The 25745-nt window shown below is 39.0% G+C and overlaps 2 protein-coding genes across 5 annotated transcripts in view; one reads left to right on the top strand and one right to left on the bottom strand.

The window, feature by feature from the left end:
• Positions 1-20313, bottom strand: part of RPS6KC1 (ribosomal protein S6 kinase C1) — a 687051-nt gene extending 666738 nt beyond the window's left edge. For 3 of the 4 annotated variants that reach the window (XM_053712472.1, XM_053712474.1, XM_053712473.1), the window contains exons 1-2: positions 19215-20313; positions 12670-12705 (exon numbers count right to left, since the gene is read on the bottom strand). In XM_053712472.1, the coding sequence (XP_053568447.1) occupies positions 12670-12705; positions 19215-19316 (138 nt within the window). In that variant the 5' untranslated portion in view covers positions 19317-20313. Of the gene's footprint in view, positions 1-11289; positions 11345-12669; positions 12706-19214 lie in introns of those variants that run through there. The other variant, XM_053712475.1, reaches the window with a different exon arrangement.
• Positions 20314-20370: 57 nt separating this feature from the next.
• The window catches only part of ANGEL2 (angel homolog 2), a gene marked incomplete in the record, with an annotated part of 89839 nt that continues 84464 nt past the window's right edge, over positions 20371-25745 (top strand). The window contains 2 exon segments of the mRNA XM_053712471.1: positions 20371-20509; positions 23700-24149. Of these exon segments, the coding sequence (XP_053568446.1) occupies positions 23708-24149 (442 nt within the window).

Here is a 25745-nt window from a genome sequence, read left to right as displayed (position 1 = left end):
CAAAAGGAACAAAACTTTCCAAGAAAGTAATTTAATGTCCAATGAATGCATGGGTTCAAAAGGAGGAGCTTGAAGAGCCCCCAGAACCAAATTCAAACTCCAAGGAGGAGAAATAGACTTAATGACAGGTTTTATACGAACCAAAGCTTGTACAAAACAATGAATATCAGGAAGATTGCTCTTTCTGTTCTTTTTCACAGAAAGATTGCTAGAGATTTGTCCTTTCAAGGAACTTGCGGACAAACCTTTATCTAAACCATCCTGAAGAAACTGTAAAATTCTCGGAATTCTAAAAGAATGCCAGGAAAAATGATGAGAAAGACACCAAGAAATATAAGTCTTCCAGACTCTATAATATATCTCTCTAGATACAGATTTACGAGCCTGTAACATAGTATTAATCACAGAGTCAGAGAAACCTCTTTGACCAAGAATCAAGCGTTCAATCTCCATACCTTTAAATTTAAGGATTTGAGATCCTGATGGAAAAAAGGACCTTGCAACAGAAGGTCTGGTCTTAACGGAAGAGTCAACGGTTGGCAAGAGGCCATCCGGACAAGATCCGCATACCAAAACCTGTGAGGCCATGCTGGAGCTACCAGCAGAACAAACGAGCATTCCTTCAGAATCTTGGAGATTACTCTTGGAAGAAGAACTAGAGGCGGAAAGATATAGGCAGGATGATACTTCCAAGGAAGTGATAATGCATCCACTGCCTCCGCCTGAGGATCCCGGGATCTGGACAGATACCTGGGAAGTTTCTTGTTTAGATGAGAAGCCATCAGATCTATTTCTGGAAGTTCCCACATTTGAACAATCTGAAGAAATACCTCTGGGTGAAGAGACCATTCGCCCGGATGCAACGTTTGGCGACTGAGATAATCCGCTTCCCAATTGTCTATTCCTGGAATATGAACCGCAGAGATTAGACAGGAGCTGGATTCCGCCCAAACCAGAATTCGAGATACTTCTTTCATAGCCAGAGGACTGTGAGTCCCTCCTTGATGATTGATGTATGCCACAGTTGTGACATTGTCTGTCTGAAAACAAATGAACGATTCTCTCTTCAGAAGAGGCCAAGACTGAAGAGCTCTGAAAATTGCACCGAGTTCCAAAATATTGATCGGTAATCTCACCTCCTGAGATTCCCAAACCCCTTGTGCTGCCAGAGACCCCCACACAGCTCCCCAACCTGTAAGACTTGCATCTGTTGAAATTACAGTCCAGGTCGGAAGAACAAAAGAAGCCCCCTGAACTAAACGATGGTGATCTGTCCACCACGTCAGAGAGTGTCGTACAATCGGTTTTAAAGATATTAATTGAGATATCTTTGTGTAATCCCTGCACCATTGGTTCAGCATACAGAGCTGAAGAGGTCGCATGTGAAAACGAGCAAAGGGGATCGCGTCCGATGCAGCAGTCATAAGACCTAGAATTTCCATGCATAAGGCTACCCAAGGGAATGATTGTGACTGAAGGTTTCGACAAGCTGAAATCAATTTTAGACGTCTCTTGTCTGTCAAAGACAGAGTCATGGACACTGAATCTATCTGGAAACCCAAAAAGGTTACCTTTGTCTGAGGAATCAATGAACTTTTTAGTGAATTGATCCTCCAACCGTGATCTTGAAAAAAACAACACAAGTCGATTCGTATGAGATTCTGCTAAATGTGAAGACTGAGCAAGTACCAAGATATCGTCCAAATAAGGAAATACCACAATACCCTGTTCTCTGATTACAGACAGAAGGGCACCGAGAACCTTTGTAAAAATTCTTGGAGCTGTAGCCAAGCCAAACGGCAGAGCCACAAACTGGTAATGCTTGTCCAGGAAAGAGAATCTCAGGAACTGATAGTGAGCTGGATGAATCGGAATATGCAGATATGCATCCTGTAAATCTATTGTAGACATATAATGCCCTTGCTGAACAAAAGGCAAGATAATCCTTACAGTTACCATTTTGAATGTTGGTATCCTTACATAACGATTCAATATTTTTAGATCCAGAACTGGTCTGAAGGAATTCTCCTTCTTTGGTACAATGAAGAGATTCGAATAAAACCCCAGCCCCTGTTCCAGAACTGGAACTGGCATAATTACTCCAGCCAACTCTAGATCTGAAACACATTTCAGAAATGCTTGAGCTTTCACTGGGTTTACTGGGACACGGGAAAGAAAAAATCTCTTTGCAGGAGGTCTCATCTTGAAACCAATTCTGTACCATTCTGAAACAATGTTCTGAATCCAAAGATTGTGAACAGAATTGATCCAAATTTCTTTGAAAAAACGTAATCTGCCCCCTACCAGCTGAGCTGGAATGAGGGCCGCACCTTCATGTGGACTTAGAAGCTGGCTTTGCTTTTCTAGAAGGCTTGGATTTATTCCAGACTGGAGATGGTTTCCAAACTGAAACTGCTCCTGAGGATGAAGGATCAGGCTTTTGTTCTTTGTTGAAACGAAAGGAACGAAAACGATTATTAGCTCTGTTTTTACCTTTAGATTTTTTATCCTGTGGTAAAAAAGTTCCTTTCCCACCAGTAACAGTTGAGATAATAGAATCCAACTGAGAACCAAATAATTTATTACCCTGGAAAGAAAGGGAAAGTAGAGTCGATTTAGAAGACATATCAGCATTCCAAGTTTTAAGCCATAAAGCTCTTCTAGCTAAAATAGCTAGAGACATAAACCTGACATCAACTCTTATAATATCAAAAATGGCATCACAGATAAAATTATTAGCATGTTGAAGAAGAATAATAATATTATGAGAATCATGATCTGTTACTTGTTGCGCTAAAGTTTCCAACCAAAAAGTTGAAGCTGCAGCAACATCAGCCAATGATATAGCAGGTCTAAGAAGATTACCTGAACACAGATAAGCTTTTCTTAGAAAGGATTCAATTTTCCTATCTAAAGGATCCTTAAAGGAAGTACCATCTGCCGTAGGAATAGTAGTACGTTTAGCAAGGGTAGAAATAGCCCCATCAACTTTAGGGATTTTGTCCCAAAACTCTAATCTGTCGGACGGCACAGGATATAATTCCTTAAAACGTTTAGAAGGAGTAAATGAATTACCCAAATTATTCCATTCTCTGGAAATTACTTCAGAAATAGCACCAGGAACAGGAAAAACTTCTGGAATAACCACAGGAGATTTAAAGACCTTGTCTAAACGTTTAGATTTAGTATCAAGAGGACCAGAATCCTCAATTTCTAAAGCAATTAAAACTTCTTTAAGTAAAGAACGAATAAATTCCATCTTAAATAAATATGAAGATTTATCAGCATCAACCTCTGAGACAGAATCCTCTGAACCAGAAGAATCATTAGAATCAGAATGATGATGTTCATATAAAAATTCATCTGGATAAAGAGACATAGCCTTCTTAATGGATTCAGAAACAAAATCTCTTATGTTATCAGGAACACTCTGAACATTAGATGTTGTTGGAACTGCAACAGGTAATGGTACTTTACTAAAGGGTCATGACATATAATACAAACAACAGCTGGAGGAACAGCTACCAAAAGTTTACAGCAGATACACTTAGCTTTGGTAGTTCCAGCACCAGACAGCGATTTTCCTGAAGTATCTTCTGACTCAGATGCAACGTGAGACATCTTGCAATATGTAAGAGAAAAAACAACATATAAAGCAAAATTGATCAAATTCCTTAAATTACAGTTTCAGGAATGGGAAAAAATGCCAAAGAACAAGCTTCTAGCAACCAGAAGCAATGAAAAATGAGACAAATAATGTGGAGACAAAAGCGACGTCCATATTTTTTTAGCGCCAAAAAAGACGCCCACATTATTTGGCGCCTAAATGCTTTTGGCGCCAAAAATGACGCCACATCCGGAACGCCGACATTTTTGGCGCAAAAGAACGTCAAAAAATGACGCAACTTCCGGCGACACGTATGACGCCGGAAACAGAAAAGATTTTTTGCGCCAAAAAAGTCAGCGCCAAGAATGACGCAAAAAAATGAAGCATTTTCAGCCCCCGCGAGCCTAACAACCCACAGGGGAAAAGTCAAATTTTTAAGGTAAGAAAAATGATTGATTCAAATGCATTATCCCAAATATGAAACTGACTGTCTGAAAAAAAGGAATGTTGAACATTCTGAGTCAAGGCAAATAAATGTTTGAATACATATATTTAGAACTTTAAAAAAAGTGCCCAACCATAGCTTTAGAGTGTCACAGAAAATAAGACTTACTTACCCCAGGACACTCATCTACATGTTTGTAGAAAGCCAAACCAGTACTGAAACGAAAATCAGCAGAGGTAATGGTATATAAATAAGAGTATATCGTCGATCTGAAAAGGGAGGTAAGAGATGAATCTCTACGACCGATAACAGAGAACCTATGAAATAGACCCCGTAGAAGGAGATCATTGAATTCAAACAGGCAATACTCTCTTCACATCCCTCTGACATTCACTGCACGCTGAGAGGAAAACCGGGCTCCAACCTGCTGCGGAGCGCATATCAACGTAGAATCTTGCACAAACTTACTTCACCACCTCCATAGGAGGCAAAGTTTGTAAAACTGATTTGTGGGTGTGGTGAGGTGTATTTATAGGCATTTTGAGGTTTGGGAAACTTTGCCCCTCCTGGTAGGAATGTATATCCCATACGTCACTAGCTCATGGACTCTTGCTAATTACATGAAAGAAATAGAATTTTTGCACTTTTATTTCCATTTAGGAAAGTTATAAATGAATCACTAGAGTGTGCAACCAATGAATGTGGTGAACATAGTGATGTTAAGTCTGAACATCCATTTCTAACAATTGGAAAAAACACAATTTTCAGAAATAAAAATTACAGAACACACAAATTACAGTAGAACAAACTAAGCATCAAAAGTATATAGCAAAGATTTTTACTACATATAATTAGAGACAGTAAAGTCAAAATGCAATATTCGTGATTCAGAGAGCATGCAATTTTAAACAACTTTCTAATTTTCTTTCCATATCAAAATTTGCTTTGTTCTCTTGTTATCCTTTGATAAAGCATACACAGAGGTAGGCTGATAAGAGCTCAGGAGAGTGTATGTATCTTTATCAGTCTTTGGCATCAGTATTTGCAACATTGTATAACACCAAGATAAACAATGTTGCAAATACTGCTGACAGGTGTCCAGACACATGCAAACTCCTGGGCAAATTTGATAATAGAAGTAAATTTGTTGTTTTAAATGTCATAATCTGTCCATTAAATTTAAGTTTAATTTTGACTTTACTGTCCCTTTAAGTATTTTATTTAATAATCTCAAAGTGTTTAATGTCCATTTAAAGGGGCATAATACAATGTGAAATGCACAGTAAGACGTTTAAAAATCACCTAAAACAAGATTTTTTTACATGATTGTATTTGCAAAGTGTATGTGGTTTTTTTTTGTTTTTTTTGGGGGTTTTTTTTTGCCTGCAGGTTAATTTAAGGCACAATTCATTGTCCTGTAGCAGAGACCACATGTGCACATTCAATCCCAGGTATGGAGCGGGCAGTACCACTCTATACAAAGTCACTACACTACAGCAAGGCAAAGGACATGGCTGACTAAGAACAAGTAGGAGAAATTCTATAGTTTATTTCACCTATATTATTATTTTAAACATATTGTTCTTAATTATTTAAATTACACAGATCACACATTTAGTAAACAAAATCACTATCACTTTAACAGATTTAGAGCAGTTTTATCAGTAGAGGTACACGATGCTCATATCTCATATGTATTGCAGAAAAACAAAAAAAAAAGTCTAGTGTCCTTGAATATATAAAATATATCTGCTTAGTACAAACATCAATCATAAACCAAAATCTCAGATACTAGAAATTCACATCTCATAATCTGAATGTAAATTTGAAGAAAATGTATAATTATGATACTATGTACATAAATCTTTATTATTTTTTACATTTTTAAACTTCTAAATCACATAACATGTTACATCACTATTGGTATGATGTCAGTGTAATTGATGTCACAAAACTCAAACAGGGTGCAAGGGAGTGTAAAGGGACATGAAACCCATCATTTTCTTTCATAATTCAGTCAGAGAATACAATTTTAAACAAATTGCCAATTTACTTCCAATGTCAAATTTGCTTCATTCTCTTGGTATTCTTTGTTGAAGGAGCAGCAATGCAAACACATTGAGTGAGCCAATAAAAGGAGGCAAATATGTGCAGCCACCAATCAGCAGCTAGCCCCCAGTCATGCATAGCTGCTCCTGAGCATATGCTTTTCAACTGATAATAACAAGAGCAAAGCAAATTAGATAATAGAAGTCAATTGGAAAGTTGTTTTAACATTACATACTCTGTCTGAATCATTAAAGAAAAAATATAATTTATGCTTACCTGATAAATTCATTTATTTCATAGTCGTGAGAGTCCACAATCCATTACTGCTGGAATTATACTTCTGGCCACTAGGAGGATGCAAAGATACCAAAACTACCAAGAACCCTTAAAACCCCTCCCAGCTTATCCGACTTATAGCCAAGCTAGAAAAGAGGAAGGTAGGAAAAGAACTTAAAAGCAAAACAAAAAGTAGGGGGGGGGAAGAGTTGCATACTCAAACAACCTCCAGGAGAAAAATAATTACTATAGAAAATAATTGGGCGGGGGCTCGTGGACTCTCACAACAATGAAATAAATGAATTTATAATTTAAGCATAAATTATATTTTCTTTCATTAAAAAGTGGTGAGAGTCTACGATCCATTACTCCTGGAAACTAATACTCAAGCTGTGAAGTCCACGAGTAATCTGACAATACTTATGCTATTCAAAATATATTGTCTGATTAGTTGTTGTTATTTTTTTTGGGGGGGGGGGGGGTCCATGCAGAAAAAAATATATGTGTATATATATATAGTAATAAAAAATGCCCAGAAACAGCTGCCTAAAAAAGACATGCATACCAAAAGCTGTTTCACAAGAAGCAAAAACATCAAAAATGCAGAATTTTGAAAAAATATGTAAAGAAGACCAAAAAACTGCCTTGCAAATTAAAATCAAGAGGCCTCATTCTTAAAAGCCCATGAAGTAGCAACTGATATGAAGAATGGGCAGTGACCCATTTAGAAGGAAACTGACCCATCGCCAATGAAGTTTATGTAAAAAAACAAGTTTTAATCAAGAGGCAAATAAGACAGCAGTAGCTACCTGACACTTTTTTAGAACCATAAAAAAAGAACAAGCTACAAGATTGTCCTTAGTAGCCTACAAAATAGAACTTCAAAGCTCTGACCACATCAATATAATGGAGAAGCTCCTCTTCTTTGGATTAGGGACAGTCTACAATATAATTGTTATTGTTTAAAAAGATAGATAATCCCTTTATTACCCATTCCCCAGTTTTGCATAACCAACACTGTTATATTAATATACTTTTTACCTCTGTGATTACCTTGTATCTAAGAACCTTCTCCCAGCCCCCTAATCACATGACTGTGACTATTTATTATCTATTGCATTGTTTTGTGCCTGAACACAGTGTTATCTATATGGCCCACGTGTACTTTCAATCTCTTTGTGTTGAAAAGGAATTTAAAAAACATTTGAGTAGAGGCAGCCTTCAAGGGCTTAGAAATTAGCATTAGAGTCTCCCTAGGTTTAGTTTCAACTAAGAATACCAAGAGAAAAAAGCAAGTTTGATGATAAAAGTAAATTGGAAAATTGATTAAAATTACAAGTCCTATCTGAATAATGAAAGTTTAATTTTGACTAGACTGTCCCTTTAGTTCTTAGAACTGCCTTAACATGAAGAACAAAAACAAGATATTGATGCTCACCACAAAGAGCAGGCACATAAGAAACTCTTCTAGCAGAAGAAATAGCCAAAATAAACAAAAAATGCATGCATAGGTTAAAAAGGAGGAACCTGCAAAAAATCTGAAAACCAAATAACATTACAAGCCATCAAGTTTAGAAATGTTAAATCCTGATGAAAACACAGACCTTGAGACAGAAAGTTGTGATATCTGGGGGGGGGGGTTTCTTTTTTTAAAACGAGAAGCCATCAGATCCACTTCTGGAAGATCCCATAGGTCTACAATCTGACTGAAGAATTCCAGATGAAGAAATCATTCCTATGGGAGAAGGGAATAATGACTGATAAAATCTGCTTCCCAATTGAAAACCCTTAGAATATGAACTGCAGAAAGTATACAGAAAGTGCTTTCTGCCCAAGTCAGAATATGGGAAATCTCCCTCATCGTCAGGGTACTGCAAGATGTAAGTGAACTGATGTAAGTCACTGCTGTAACAATGTATGACTGGAAACACAAGTCTCTCTTTTTAGCAGAGGCCAAAACTAAAGTACCCGGAAAATGCATGGAGTTCCAGAACATTATAGGCAACTTCGCCTCCCGAAGCAACCAAGCTCTTTATGCTCTCTGGGACCCCCAGACTGCATTCCAAACTGAAAGACTAGCATTTGTCTAGATCACTGTCCAATTTGGGCGAACAAGGGATGCCACCAGAACAATGGATCGGTGATCGATCCACCAGGAAAAGGATTGTCTTGTTTTGGCATCCAAAAGAATCTTTTGAACCATATAAGTGCAATCACTGCACCACTGATGAAGCATACAAAGCTGCAGAGGCCTCATGTGAAATCAAACAAAAAGGAATAGCATCTGAAGCTGCTATCATCATACCTAAAACTTCAATATATTTAATACAAAGAGCTGCAGAATGCAAATTACTGACTGAATATTTACACAAGACGAGAGTAACTTCTTCCTTCTCTATTCTGTCAAAAGACACGGTCATGGAGACTGAGTTGATAATAGACCCTAATAATCCTGGATTTAGGGGACAGAAAACCTCTTTGAAGCTTTACTTTTCAACCATACTCTTGAGGAAACAACAAAAGTATGTTGGTATGAGATACTGCTAAACAAAAAGATTGAGCCTGTACCAAGATATCGTCCAGGGAAGGAACCACCAGCACCCCCTTAAAAGAAGGTGTTGGAAGCACCTTCATGCAGACTTAGTAGGCTGGCTTTTTGAAATGTTTAGAACTATTCTAATAAGGGTTTGACTTCCAGGAAAAAAACTGCTTCTGTAAAGGGATGGAGGACTTCTGGTCCTTAGATTGACGAAAGGAACGAAAACGGTTAGAAGCCCTAGATTTACCCTTAGACTTCTTATCCTGTGAGAGAAAGTCTCCTCTCCGCCAAGTCACTGTAGAAATACTGTAATCCAGACCAGATCCAAACAACACCTTTAAAAGGAAGAGGCAGAAGTCAGCCGACCATGATTTCAACCACAAGGCTCTCCTAGGCAAAACTGCCAGTGCCAGTATTCTAAGCATTGATCTAAATAATATCAACAATAGCATCACAAATTTAAAGTATTGCTCTTCATAGTTTCAATTGATTAGAAAACATTCACTATCAGAATCCTCAGATTTGCTCAAATAAACCCTCATACCAAAGGCTAGAGGCTGCTGCAACACAATCTATGGCCATTGCTGACCTAAAAAGAAAACCTGCTTGCACAAAAGCATTTCTATGAGAAAAAAAAAGACTAAATTTCCTATCCATGTGGTCTCTAAAAAAAGGTACTACCCTCCAAAGGCATAGAAGTATGTTTAGCCAAAGTATCTACTTTAGGAATAGTTTTCCAGAGCTCTAAAATTAGATGCAGGTCAATAAAACATCCTTTTAAATCCGTAGGCAGAATAAAAAGGGTTACCAGTCTTAGACTACTCTTTAGAAAATATCTCAGAGATAGCATAAGGAATTGGAAATAAATCAGGTGACTTAACAGAGGATTTAAAAATTAAAACCTGCTGTTTAACTGACTTACCTCAGGGACCTTAGAATCCTGAATCCCTATGGTACTTAATTTTCTTTGTTTTCTTTTATCTTTTATTGAAAGGCAAGGATGTAAGCTCAAAAGTGTGCACATGTCTGCAGCACTATATGGCAGCAGTTTTGCAAAAATGCTATACATTAGCAGGAGCACTAGATGGCAGCAGCACTATTTCCTGTCATGTAGTGCTTCAGGCACTTGCACACTACCTACCTAGGTATCTCTTCAACAAAGAATATCATGAGAAGGAAGCAAATTTGATAATAGAAGTAAATTGGAAACTTTTTTTAAATTGTATTCTCTATCAGCATAATGAAATAAATATTTTGGGTTTAATGTCCCTTTAACACTTCTCTTTAAAATAGAACAAAGGTGTTCAAGCTTAAACAAAACAAAAAAAAAGAAGAGGTAAATTCTCTTGATCATCTGAAAACACTTCACCCTCAAAGGATATATCAGAAGCACCAAGGTCTGGAGCTAGTAAAGGGATTATCAGAAATCACAATTTTACGCTTACTTGGAGGGGGAATGGCCACCAGCATCTCAGATATAGTAGAGCTTACATAACCTTTACATTCTGGAGCAAAATCTGTGTAAAACAGAGAGAGAGAGAGAGAGAGAGAAACAACACTCTTGGAGGCAAGAGCAGCATTTTGACCGACTAGAAAACATTAGATCAGTGTTTCTCAACCGCGGTCCTCAAGTACCCTCAACAGGCCATGTTTTTATTATAGCTGAACCACTGCACAGGTGAAGTAACCAGCTGATCAGTAACACCATGGTTACTAACCTGCTCTCACCCATCAGCAGATTATTTAATCTGTGCACTGGTTTAGCTTTAATGAAAAACCTGGCCTGTTGGGGGTACTTAAACACCGCAGTTGAGAAACAATGCATTAGATGATCCATACAGGATTTGCAAAGCTGAGCAGGGGGGATTACATCAACCAGCTTGCAAAGAATAAACTTTATATCAGTAGGAAAGTGTTCCGAGGATCTAGCTTCTGGGGTACTAATAATAACAGAAGAGGGGACAACCAGATGAGTGCTAACCTGAAGACAGGCTGAACCCTCAGACGCACAAAGGAGACTAAGCACGCAAAAACGAAGCACGCTAAAAAAAACCTGCCATGCAAATGTCAAATAACACAACTACTGATTAGCGAACGACGAGCATAAAGAATGTAAGTATGAAGAAAAAAAAACAACGCACAAAAAAGCCGACATGCGCTAGGTAAAGGATAAGCGCTAAAGAAAAAGCTGATACTTGCTACAATAAATACTTAATGCACCTCAAGGTCTACAATACGGTGAAATAAGGTATTTATATGCCCACCTAAAAATGCCTGACATAATGGTCCCCGGGCTATGATATAGCCAAGAGTGAGTAGCTACTAACAGTCTATAGTCTAAACAGTTGCCAACAAAACAACCCCCACACTTACCTGAAAAGCACCCATACTACTAGATTTACAATAGCAGCAGTAACTGCTTCCAGTAGATAGTCTATCCAGTGTTGTACACGTGAAAGCTGAAGATCTAAATATATAGAGTATAACGTTAGAACAACAGGAGGAGGCTAAAGACATAGGGTGTTCTTGTGCCACTACCCATACTACAAAGGCATCCCTCTGTCCAAAAGTTAGCTCTCTGAGGGGAAAACTGGGACTCAAATCAGTCTGAGCACCCTTCTTATAAACACCTGGAACACCTCTCTTCTTCACCTTCCTCCTGCGAAGGAAAAGACAAGACTAGTTTTGAGTAAGGTGGGAGGGGTTTTAAGGGCTTTGGGAATTTTGGGATCTTTAGAGTAATGGATAGTGGACCCTTACCACCTTTATAAATTAAATTTTGGGTTCCATCACTTTAAAACTTCTTAGCTTTTGAACATTTAAAAGAGAATATAAAATCTGACATTTTTAACTTTTTCCCTACAAAGCTCCTGCTTTTTGGACTTGTAAAATAAAAAATGTATGTTCTTGGGTATAATATTTTCTATACAATGTACTGTAAACTGGTAGTCAGAAACCATTAAATAGCCTTGCGTTTAAAAGGAAACTAAACCCAATTTTTTTTTCATGGTTCAGATAGAGCAGACAATTTTGAGCAACTTTCTAATTTACTCCTATTATCAATGTTCTTCATTCTCTTTGTATCTTTATTTGAAAAGAAAGAATCTATGCTTAGGACCCGGCCCTTTTTTGGTTCAGCACCTGGGTAGCGCTTGCTGATTGGTGGCTAAATGTATCAGGAAGTGCTATCCAGGTGCTGAACCAAAAATGGGCGGGCTCCTAACCTTACATTTCTGCTTTTTCAAATAAAAATAGCAAGAGAACGAATAAAAATTGATAATAGGAGTAAATTAGCTAGTTGCTTAAAATTGCATGCTCTATCTGAATCATGGGTTTAGTGTCCCTTTAACATAACAGCAGTTTTCCTTTTTCAAAACAATGTTGCGCAGCAAAAGAAGAACAAGCTTATGTATGCTGAAACTTATACACATCATATTATACACACACAAGTTTCAATATGTTACGGAGTATTATGCATTTGTTGATTATGCAGTTCTACTGTATTTAATTGTCATTTAATAAAACAGCAATAAGAACCATGTAAAATGGCAAAGATGTATTTTAAAACAAAAAGTGTAAGGCATTATGAAGAGTATTTGCATACCCTTACCCAGAAACCCCTGCTTTTGATGAAATATGGATGTATGCAGACTAACTAGGAACAAAAACCATAGGATCTATGCATCCCTCGATATGTTGAGACTATTTTAAGAAGTTTTTATTTCTTAACAGTATTTAGTAGAAGTTTATTACCTCCTGCACCTCTTCTGGGTTCTTTCTTGAAACAATCTGGAAAAAAAAAATATAAAATTACTTAAACAATTTAGTTTCTCGAAGACATTAAGAAAAACTAAATATAACTTATTGTCTAATCATAAGAAAGAACAAGATGCACAGAATACACTACATGCAAGGCAAAGATGATAACCCTGTATTTATTATAGGGCAGTGGTGCCAGTTTTTGTGTGCTGCCCTAGACACAGCCCCCAACCACTTTAGCTCATGCTTGCCTCATATGTAGTGTAGGGATGAGTGGAGGAGTCATGCACCCAGACAAGCTAACTGAAGATCAATCATTTGTGATAAAAACTTTAAAATAAAACACCTAGAAGTGAGAAGGCATATCATAAAACAACAAAAATAAAAAGAGAGAAGCGCTCGACCTGGAAACGAACAATAGCATAATAGCTTGTTCTATGGCTAGTTACCACCCAAGAAGCAGCCTCTTTTTGCTCAACATGTGCCTTTCACAGAGAAAAACTTTCCTGAAGCATATCAGTCTGATCCTGACTTCACAGTACAGTCCAGCCCCGAAATACCAGGCAATTCTTCTCTGAACGAGAGAAACAGCAAAACCCCAGACGTACGTTTCGGCCTATTGTGGGCCTCATCAGTGAGGTGCAGCCATATCCCTCTAGGCACACTGAGCAACGGGTCCACGTCTGGATTCCCGCATCACACTTAGGGAGACTTCCCAAAATGTCATAATTTGCATAAATAAAAAGAGAGAAGCGCTCAACCTGGAAACGAACAATAGCATAATAGCTTGTTCTATGGCTAGTTACCACCCAAGAAGCAGCCTCTTTTTGCTCACGTACGGGGTTTTGCTGTTTCTCTCATTCAGAGAGGGATTGCCTGGTATTTCGGAGCTGGACTGTACTGTGAAGTCAGGATCAGACTGATATGCTTCAGGAAAGTTTTTCTCTGTGAAAGGCACATGTTGAGCAAAAAGAGGCTGCTTCTTGGGTGGTAACTAGCCATAGAACAAGCTATTATGCTATTGTTCGTTTCCAGGTTGAGCGCTTCTCTCTTTTTATTTATGCAAATTATGACATTTTGGGAAGTCACCCTAAGTGTGATGCGGGAATCCAGACGTGGACCCGTTGCTCAGTGTGCCTAGAGGGATATGAGAGGGAAAGGGATTGCCTGGTATTTCGGGGCTGGACTGTACTGTGAAGTCAGGATCAGACTGATATGCTTCAGGAAAGTTTTTCTCTGTGAAAGGCACATGTTGAACAAAAAGAGGCTGCTTCTTGGGTGGTAACTAGCCATAGAACAAGCTATTATGCTATTGTTCGTTTCCAGGTTGAGCGCTTCTCTCTTTTTATTTATATCATAAAACAACCCCTAGAAATGTACTACTTGCTGATCTAGGCCACAATGCACCTTTTGGCAGCGTGAACACCTCTTGCTTATGATTGGCAGGTTACAAATGTTGCTCTAGGCAGAGTGGGACAAACACAATTTTAGACAAAAGCAAGAGGCGTTCGATGTCCTTTAATCCAAGATCTGTGTGAGAGGTACACGTACTCTGCTTGCTTTCAATCAGCTTTATCGGTATAAAAAAAGTGCTTATAGATTAATTTATGCACTAGCAATCACAATATCATTCCTGATTGTAGAACAACATAGCATTAATGAAGACTAAAACAGCAATTGCCAGTTATTTGTGGGCAGGACGGTTGCATTAGCATGTTATGGAGGTGGCTGAGGCGTGTCATGGGTGGGACAGGGCTTGTCCAGGGCACTCCCTGAAATCCAGTACAGCAGGCCAGGTCCAACAGGATCCAGGATGGTTAGGAAGTCTGATAAGAACAGTACGATGTCACACAGCAGTAATCTCTGCCTACCAATACGTTTAGCGTATTCTTGCGATGTTAGGTAGAGTTGTTGTGGCCAGTGTATACCTCAAAGAACTGGTTCTAAAACTGTCATGCTTTGAGACACTTTTGGGGTACTTTTGAAATTCATTCAACACCATTGATGTTTTTTTTATGCACCCAGTGACTGCATTAATGAAATGTAGTGACTTAAAATGTACTATGGTACATAAATAAATGTGTGTCAAGGTCATATATATATATAATAAAAAAAAAAAAAATCAAGGATGTCACATGATGTAAAAGAAGTATGATTACTCACTAAAAACATTTTAATATTAAGAGTTTATGTCCCAAAATATACCACTATATACCACTAGAGATAAGGGACATTTTGCTTTAAGTTGTAATCCTACATAGCCCCCCTGGCAGTGCCAACATCCTGGTTGAGACTAACTACTATAGTACCTAATACCAAGCAATCTCTACACAACTAAGATAAACAGAAGTTGGAGAGTAAGTAATAGTGTGGCTGTGTGCGCTCCATCAACCACTTCAAGCTGGAAAAAGGGAGCAAGGTTTGGTGTTTGAGGGAGGTATAGTGGTGCTGTAAACTGGAGGGCATGTCCTATAGTAATTAAGTGTGAGTGAATGAATATATATATATATATATATATATATATATATATATATATATATATATATATATATATATATATATATATATATATATAGAAAACAAGAGAATGCACTCTCAGGACTTTTTGCAAAAGAAACCAATTTAATGGAACGTTTTCGGGGTTCACAACCCCTTCATCAGCATGATGTGAACCCCGAAAACGTTCCATTAAATTGGTTTCTTTTGCAAAAAGTCCTGAGAGTGCATTCTCTTGTTTTCTATTTTACAATATATCATTGCACCCAGACGTGTTGACCATTGGTGGGCTGAACTGGAAATCGTTATATATATATATATATATATATATAATTCTGTAGTTCCAAGCACTCACTGTATTTCTTCTAAATGCCTGGGTGCTCTCTATGATATAATATACAAAATGTCCCATTTCTCTCATTCAGAGAGGGATTGTCTGGTATTTCGGGGCTAGACTATACTGTTAAGTCAGGATCAGACTGATATGCTACAGGACTTCATCTCTGTGAAAGGCACATGCTAAGCAAAAAGAGGCTGTTCCTAGGATGGTAACTAGCCATAGAACAAGCTATTATGCTATTGTTTGTTTCCAGGTTGAGCACTTCTCTCTTTTTGTACATATATTGTAAATATGGTTATATCCAAAGAAGCAAAAAAAAAGTTGGTCTAATATAAAAAGTTCAGCACTAAAGTGAATAGTGCTGGATGATGCACTATAAATCTTATGTACATATAATAGACAGAACAAATTGTTGGACTTTAAAGAGAAATTCTAGTCTAAAACTATTTTTTATTTCAAAAGAACATTTTATTTTAAAATTAAGTTCATCATTTCTTTTACTATATGTTTAACTCCTCCAGTGGCCTTAATACGAAGTCAAACTTATTCCACTCCATATGAAGAAACAGATTGTGAGCCCTCCAGGAGGCATTTGTGCATATGTTACACTAGCCATATCTTTATATGTGGAGATTAATGTGAGTGTTCTAGGAGTAATTAACCTTTTTGAAGCATTTAAAGGGACATAAAAGTCAAAATGAAACCTTTATAATTCAGACCAGGTATGCAATTTTAAAAGAGACTTTTCCGTTTACTTGTATTATGAAATGTAATTTGTTCTCTTGGTATCCTTTTGTTGAAAAGGAGACCTAGGGCCTGATGATATAAATTGCCGCTAGTGCCATTCGGTTCTTTTCAGCGCTGGATTTATTCTTCTGAAAGATCACACACACAAGTATAAATCCGGCTCCAAAAAGTGCCGGACGGTATGAGCGGCCGCCTACTTCTGAATTCGGATCCTCACAAAGAATCTGAATGCACATTTCTAATAAAAAACCTCTTCGCTTTGCATTTTCTATTTGAATGCATTTAGATTCTATATACATTAGTTTATTTATGATTGTGATTTTACAAATTATAGTGCAGACTTTACCGGGGCTGAACTCACTAAATTCTATAAGAAAAAGAGCGGAACCTGGAAGTCCAAGTAAGATGAGAGATGCCTTCCATAGAAAGTAATGAAGCTATATAGAATACAAAATTTTACAGGTAAAAGTGAAGTTAACAGCTGAGCACCTGGGACTGATATAAAGTCTCAGTTTGCAGCAAATACTAAATAAACTGAAATAGTTTCACTACAATTTAACTTGCCTTTTCCTCTAGTTTAGTACATAAATTACTTTTCTGTCAGTTAAATAAATGTATTGTTAAATTTCAGCAAACTTACCCTGCATACAGCTGGTAAGAAAATTCAGTGAGACCAGCTTTTGTAAAATGCTTACAGCATTTCATGAGAATTGTGAGAGAGTTTCAAACATAACCTGGAAACTCCTTGTTCCTCCCACTTTCTGAAGCAGTGCAAGTTTTAGTTTACAATGGAGTAAATGCAATGTTATTTGTAAAAGATACACAGAAATATACAAAGTATGTTTCTAATTTGTTAAAGTTAACACAGAAACGTTCACATGACAATCAAAACCTGTACAGTGTCACGGAACTATTTATTATTATTATCAGGTATTCGTAGAGCGCCAACAGATTCCACAGCGCTGTAAACATAGTCAGTATACAGGATAGCTTTTGTAGGGATCAAGTGGGTAGAGGGCCCTGCCGAGAGTTTCACTGTTGTAATCGGCTCTTATGAAGGTGATCTGCAAACAGCTGGGCTCAAGGGCTTACATTCTAAGGGGTTAAAGGGGAAAGCAATGGAGTTAGGAAAGGTTAGTGTTGGTTGTATGCATCCCTGAATAGTAGAGTTTTTAGGGAGTGCTTGAAGCTGTCAAAACTAGGGGAGAGTCTTATGGAGCGAGGCAGGGAGTTCCACAAGATGGGGGCCAGTCTGAAGAAGTCCTGTAAACGGGAGTGTGAGGAAGTAACGAGAGGAGAAGAGGAGGAGATCCTGAGCTGATCGAAGGGGACTGGAGGGAGAGTATCTGGAGACAAGTTCTGAAATGTAGGGGGGAGCAGTGCAGTTGAGAGCTTTGTATGACAGAGTGAAGTAGGGCTGCAACAACTAATTGGTAAGATTGATCAGAGGCATTCATAATGGATTGTAAAGGAGCTATGCGGCAGCTAGGTAGACCAGAGAGGACGGAGTTGCAGTAGTCGAGGCGGGAAAGGATGAGAGAGTTGATTAAAATCTTAGTTGTATCTTGTATAAGGAAATGTCTAATTTTAGAGTTGTTTTTAAGGTGGAAGCGGCAGACTTTAGCCAAGGACTGAATGTGAGGAGTGAAGGAAAGATCTGAGTCAAGTGTGACTACAAGACATCGGGCATGCGGGCGGGGTAATGATGGAATTATCAACAGTTATAGAAATTTTGGGGGTGGAGGCATTGGAAGAAGGGGGAAAGATAAGGAGTTCAGTTTTGGAGAGATTTAGCTTAAGGTAGTGAGAGGACATCCAAGATGAGATGTGAGAAAGAGGGTGACACAGGTTAGTAAGGAAGGAGGTAGGTCTGGTGCAGAGAGGTAGATTTTGGGTGTCATCGGCATACAAATGATATTGAAACCCATGGGACTTTATTAAGGAACCTAATGATGACGTGTAGATTGAAAAGAGAAGCGGACCGAGGACAGAGCCTTGAGGTACCCCAACAGAAAGTAGTAACAGGGCAGAGGATGCTCCGGAGAAGGCTACACTAAATGTACGGTTAGTCAGATAGGAAGAGAACCACGAGAGAGCTGTGTCGCAGATGCCAAAGGATTGGAAGGTTTGGAGCAGAAGAGGGTGGTCAACAGTGTCAAAGGCTGCAGACAGATCAAGGAGGATAAGAAGAGAGAAGTGGCCTTTGGATTTTGCTGTAAGTAGGTCGTTGGTAACCTTGACAATAGCTGTCCCTGTAGAGTGATGGGCACGAAATCCAGATTGCAGTGGGTCAAGAGAAGAGTTTAGTGTAAGGAAATGGGATAGACGAGCGTAAACTAGCTTTTCGAGGACCTTTGAGGCAAGAGGGTAGGGAAATAGGGTGGTAGTTGGATGGGGAGGTTGGATCGAGGGAAGGTTTTTTAAGGATAGGTGTGACCAGTGCATGTTTTAGAGATGAAGGAAATATACCAGTGCTGAGGGAGAGGTTGAAAATGTGTGTGAGTATGGGGGTGAGGGTAGAAGAGAGGGAGGGGAGTAGCTGTGAGGGGATGGGTTCGAGGGGACAGGTAGTGAGGTGGGAGGACAGTATAAGGGCAGAAACTTCATCCTCATTGAAACTTCATCCACGGAATGAAATGTAGTGTAGCCAAAAGCCTTCCTAACGTTTTTTAGGGTTAGAGGACAGTGTAATGATAACAATGTGTGTCAATAAATTTAAATTAAATGTTTGCTGGTTTACAAGACTTCAGATTATTTGTTTGAAATAGTTTGAAATAGGATGTCTGAAATTCTCTTCTTCAAAATAAAGGATTTCATATTAACTTTAACATTGTGTAAAACATCTTATTTCTTATTGAGAATACAACAACCCAGAGATATTGTATACACCCAAAACCATCTCTCCCTTTACTTGTGTCCGCAACAGGTCACATGGCTGAAAATATGACATACTTACCCTGGCAGTGACTTTGTAGATGGTGAATCCTTTCTGGTGCCGTCTAGGATCAGTGACTGTGTAAAACCGGGCAAGGTCCCCTTTGTCTCTTTGGGAGATCATATTGTTTGGCTAACCACAGAAAGAAATCTTCAGACCACTATCTCCTGTGGAATCTGCCATTTAAACTGCACGTACAAAACGTTTTTCGCAGCCTTTATTACAATTAAATGAAGTCTGGTCCTGACAGACACAGGATTGCAGCAGTCTGCCCAGTCACACAGTGATCAGCACCAGCAGTCAGCCATAACACAGATTCATAAACAAACTACCCTATCACAAATATCTTTTGTACTACTACACTGATCTGCAAGAATAGTCTACTCTATCACAAACTCTATAGCATACTACACTGATTTGCTGGTGTTTATATTGTAACAGTGTAACATAACCTTATACCTTCTCATACACCCTGTTACACAACGTAAAAACAATGCCACGAGCAGACCTGAAGCAATAACAAACGTATATACAATAATTTTCCCTACATCCCTTCTCTATGACAGCCTGAGCTGCAGACCCCAGGCCTATCGACTGCCTTTAACGGAATAATACCCTGTTATGCACAGCCTGAGACTCAGTAGCAGCACAAATAGGTGCTTACTATAAACACCTCATTATGCATGTATTATAGCATGTTTTAAATGACAGACAGAAGCAACAAACAGAAGCATCCCATTCACACTAAAGCAGTTACTCTGCCACATAACAACATAAGTGACAGTCAGCATGACACGATCGGTCCTCTCATTGACATTTATAAAAAAAAAAAAACACACAAACACAACGATCACTGGCTTCCACCGCTCCTCTAACACAATTACTTCCGGGTCAAAACCGGCACCATAGAGATGATCCTGGCCAGTACGTCACACTGACCGAAACATTCTGTCCTCTTATTGGTGGAGGATAATATATTAAAGCATTTACAATTTTAAATTACTCTGGCTTATGTCTGACACTATTTATTACCGATTCATACAAACATAATTAAATTAATAACGCACACCATTTTGCCACTGAATTTAAAAGCTGCCCTTTAACATAATCGTCAGGCAGTAATAACTGCCCAATCAGCATACAAGCCTGATCGGCCAATCAAAAAATAGTCTATACTGTCCAATCGCAGCAGACGCATTCGCAACGCTGCCGTCGCATTATGGTGTTGCATTAATATGTACCCAGAATGCATTGCTGGGAATGGAACGTGATGTTATTAAACGGTTGAGCTACCGGTGACAGTGTGTGAGGTGTAGGTAAGCGACCCTGGCTTTACTAGTAGGGATGTCTGGATAGTTAGGGCCGGGGAGCACGGTCATCAAGGTTGATTTGTATTTACTTGTCTTAACCTATCCTCCTGTACGGTGCTATATAAGGCTTAGCCCCTCCGTAATGAATTTATCTTGAACAGACAGACTTAGCAATGTTAACAAGTGTTGCTTAGTGTAATACTGTTTAGTACAACACGCTCTCATTATCCACAAATAAATCACAATAAATGTGCCCTTATTTAGGATTATGTACAAGAACTACATTATATAAATGCCATTATTGCTTACAAAAACGATTTACTTTCACTGAAATTATATAAATATTTAACCACACCATGTAACCTGATTAAACAACTGCGCATACCTGAAATAACTGCCAGAAGTAACAAACTCTCTTTCTGCCCCTTGAACAAAAAAGGTCACAGTGCATTGACATACAAATAACAAACACAATTAAGCAAAGCAAACAAAAGTAAAAACTAGAAAATAACAGAACCTAATACCGTACCAGCATATTCTCTGCTCCTGTGAGATTGGAAGAAAATAGTGATACTCACATGTTAAAAAAAATAAATAATTCCTGGCTGAATTTATAAGATACATTATTTTATTTCGGCATATATAGTAACCATACACATAATAAATCACCTTGTGAAACTATGAAGATTATTTTGATACCAAATATGACATCTTTCATAAAAAAAGTTGTCAAGACATATGTTAAGACAATCCTTTAACCCTTTGGCTGCTAATTTCCCACCTGGGTGCTAATATTTTTTTTTTTTATTATTATTATTGTTTTTTAAATTTTTGAAAACATTTTTTTTTTTTTTTTTTTTTTTTTTACTTTTACTGACCCCCAAGACGTACACTGTTGGAAAGGTTAGGCGATTACCTTTCCAACAATGGGTCTTGGCGGGCTGTAGCTTCTTAGATGCCTGAGATACAGGCTTCTAAGCAGCATGCACCCTCCTCCTATACTTAACATTAAGTATAAATAAAGTTGCGCGGTGACGTCATCACGTAATTGCGCGTGACATCACCGCAGATCACGTGAAGCCCCGGCGATGCCTGTCACTCTACAGGCATGATCGCCGGGGTAGGAGCAGTAAGGAGCCCACAGATCTCCCTCAAGGTGGGAGAGTGCTCATTAGCACCAGAGTGAGAAACTCTGTGACGGCTCAGAGCCGTCATTAGCACTCAAAGGGTTAATATAATGCAGGGGCGTATTATGGCCTAGGCCAACAAGGTCGGTGCCTAGGGCAGCTGATTTGGGAGGGGCAGCACATCTTCCATATGCTCTCTTTACAGAGAAGACAAGGCACGTGCACTGATTAAGATTGCTCTTCACAGGCAGTGCTCCATTAAACCGTTGCTTCATTTAGAGCTGCTGGCGTTTTTGCAGCGGAAGCGTTCTTGGTGAGAAACTTGCCCTGGGATATGCTTACAAGGTGAGGCTGGAGGAGAAGACCTTGTGCCGATATGCTGCCTCCCCTTGTCTGCTGTGGGGGGCCTGCGAGCGCAGTGCTTATTGCAGTTCTTAGTAACTAACAGACTGGATGCGTCTGTGCACTGTTAGATCAGCTTGTGATGTCTAATCATAAACTCTTAGAGCTAATGTACACCTAAAAAGTTTCATTTCTTGAATGATGGTGTGATTGTTTCAAAGTGTATTCTTCTTTCCTTTCCTTCCCTTCCTCTCTCCCTTCTTTCCCTTTCTCCCTCCCTCAACTCCCTACCTTCTTTCTTTCCCTCCCTTTTTCTCTCAACTCCATCCCTTGCTCCCTTCTTTCACTCCTTTCTTTCCGTCCCTTCTTCCCCTACCCCTTTTCTCCTCTCCCTCCCCACTTTTCTCTCTCCCACCCTTCCTTCTTTACTTTCCCTCCCTTCCTTCTTTCCTTTCCCTGCCTTTTCTCCCTTCCCCTTCTTTTCTCTCATGGAGAAAATGGAATAATATGCAAGTGTTTTGCTAACCCATTTTCTTTTGAATTATGAAAAAGAACATTTTACACACTGACCCAAAAAAATATTATGGGGAAAAAAAGGACTAAAACCTTAGGGGGGCAGCAGAATGTTGAGTGCCTAGGGCAGCACAAAACCTAAATACGCCACTGATATAATGCAGAGGTACCTTTAATTGACTCCAGTGCTGTTTTCTGTCACATTGTGTTGATAGCTTGGCCCATAAAAATCACTGTAGTGTGAAGACTGAATTGCACCTTGTATGTATGGTAGTACCAGATGAAGGTAATACAAGTTTGACCGTTTTAGACAGGGTTCTTCTGATCTGTGTTAAAAGGTTGTAAACAGTAAACATGGAAATTCAGGACACACAAAAGAAGAAAAATTAACCCATGACATTCTGAAATTATGAGGTTTCATGTCAATATATATTTTTAAATGCAATAACATATGCATTTCATTAGGTTTTCTGTATTAGGACTTGACATATCCTTAAAGTTTCGACTGAGTTTTTGCTCCAACTTTTATTGAGACATGTCATTTTTGCATTACCGACTATATGGGCTAGATTACGGGTAGAGCGGTTATTACCAATCCTGTGCTAGAAGTAATGCTTTTAAACGCGTCAGGTAGCGTTCGTATTTCAAGTTGAAAAGATTTTTGCTCCCGCGCTAACCCAACCTGTGCAAAACTCCGAACTTCGAATATCATGACCCTTTTAGACTTCAATGGAGCAAGAAAAGTGGGTGGGGGAAAAAACACCCTTCTTGCACGCTAACACGACATGAAAATATTACTTTTTCACAATCCAATGTTCTTTACATATGAGAATATATTCTATTTATTCATAAGTAGAGAGAGAGATTACAATATTCCCCTATGTAAATAACATGGAATGTGAAATCTTTACAGTGAATACATACTTAAACTTTATTAAATATCAATATTGGATAAATATGCTTTTACATGTTTCCATCTACTTGACTGCAAAGGGCTCCAATGTATATGTGTGTTGTTTTTTTTTTTGTGTACAGTATATAAAAGGTGTGTGTGTGTAAAATATATATAATTTAATTTATATATATATATATATATATATATATATATATATATATATATATATATATATATATATATATATATATATATATATATATATAATTTTTTTTTATTATTATCGCCTAATTTTATTAATGATGATTTTCTTCTTCAGGGAGACGCATGTTACAGCGGCACCTGCAAAACCTGGGCAGAAGCTGGGTTGCCCACGCAGAGCACCAAGAGTCTTTGTACATGAATAAACACATCTTCAGGTACCCATGGTTCTCAGGACCTTACAACTGGGCTGCATACCCTCCTCAGTTAAACTGGATATCGCACACTTTATTTGGACCTAGTAATACTCCTTTCCAGAGGCCCCCCAGCCTTCCTGGGCAAGCAACTCAGGCTGCTTGGTTTCACTTTTCTAATTTTAATATGGCTTCTAATGGAGATGAACCAGCTCCCAAGCGTGTGAAATCTTCTTCTACAGAAGACCGATCAGGAAGAAAGCCATCTCCTAACAGTTCATACAGTCAAACTAAGGATTTCACAGTACCCACACTTTATGACAGTCAGGTTTCCTTTCCTCCAACCTATCCAGTAACCAGCACATATTTTGATGGTGAGTACAATGTTTGATTTTTTTTTCAGCTTTTCTTTGTTTTGCCTCTTGCAAACTGTTTATTTTACCCCTGATAAGAGGTTAAACACATAGCTGAAGTCCTGAGTTGAAGTTGCGCGAACACACCTTGCAGTTGCTGAGCGGGACCTGGATGATGACTGATAGCTACATGTGTTTGCCACTCCAGATTGGCTCATTGGCTATGCCCAGCTCAGGAACAGCTGTATGTTGTTGCTCCTGAACATGACTTTAGATATGTTTCACCTCCTGCAGAGTTAGCAAGGGAAACTAGTGCAAAATATATGCCCAATATGCACATTGCGCCTTGGTTTCTGAACACTGAAGCTAATGCCAAGTGTCATACAAGCCACCATGCTGCTGCAATTGGTGTCGTCGCTACTGCTTTTTTCTCTAGGACATTACTGGGACAAAAACATTGTGGCGCCAAAGGACATTTTTGGTGAAACAGCATGGAAGTGCAGAATCCTCTTCCAAGGTTGCCACAGTGTCGGCATGCCTGGGGATATGCAGAGCATTAAAGTGAATGTAAAGTTTCATCAAGTAGTGCCTGGGTTTTAAAAATACTATTAAAAACAGGGGCACTTTCATTGATGAAACTTTATATTGCACCATATTTGTAGAAATACTTGCTTCTTCATCTTGAAAGCCGCTCCAGCGCTTCGCCAGCCTGTCGCAAGCCACTTCCTACGTCAGCAATGACGATTCCGGCATTCCTCCAATCACGGCTTCCCCCCCCCCCCCGGGGGAAGCATTGCCTAAAGCAACGCCATGATTGGAGGAAGGCCGGAATCGTCATTGCTGACGTAGGAAGAGGCTTGTGACAGACTGGCGAAGCGCTGGAGCAGCTTTCAAGACGAAGAGGTAAGTATTTCTACAAATATGGTGCAATGTAAAGTTTCATCAATGAAAGTGCCCATGTTTTTAATAGTATTTTTAAAAACCGGGCACTACTTGATGAAACTTTACATTCACTTTAAGGCCAGGCACAGATTGTCAGAGAGGTAGAGAATATCCTTACACACCAAAAATAATGTACAGGCCACTACTGAGAGGAGGACACCTTAGACAAAAGATGAGGCAGAGACTGATTTTCAGATGAAACTGAGGAGCCTTCCTCCCCTTTAACACCCATCTGTGCGGCTTAACCCCTTAATGACAACTGACGTACCGGGTACGTCATGCATTAACAAGCAGTTAATGACAATGGACGTACCTGGTACGTCAGTTGTCAAACAGAGTTCTGGAAGCGATCACAAATGCTTCCAGCAGCTCTGAGGGTATTGCAGTGATGCCTCGATATGGAGGCATCCTGCAATACCACTTTACAAGCCTCCGATGCAGAGAGAGCCACTCTGTGGCCCTCTCTGCACCGGTAGCGATAGTGCCAGTGTCCGCCGGGTGCACGATGCGCGTGCGCGGTGCGCGTGAGCGTGCATGTGCAAGGGGGGGGCACGGCACGTGCACCCATTAGCCACACTGACACCAATGAATGAGGGCAGAAAGGGGAAAAAAAGGGATTTTTAAAAAAAAAATATATATATAAAAGGATCTGAGAGGGGGTGGGGGTGGGGGTAT

The sequence above is a fragment of the Bombina bombina genome, chromosome 4, assembly GCF_027579735.1.
Source record: "Bombina bombina isolate aBomBom1 chromosome 4, aBomBom1.pri, whole genome shotgun sequence".
Classification (NCBI taxonomy): Eukaryota; Metazoa; Chordata; class Amphibia; order Anura; family Bombinatoridae; genus Bombina; species Bombina bombina.
The sequence above is the reverse complement of the archived record's forward strand: the minus strand, read 5'-3'. Positions and strand labels throughout refer to the sequence as shown.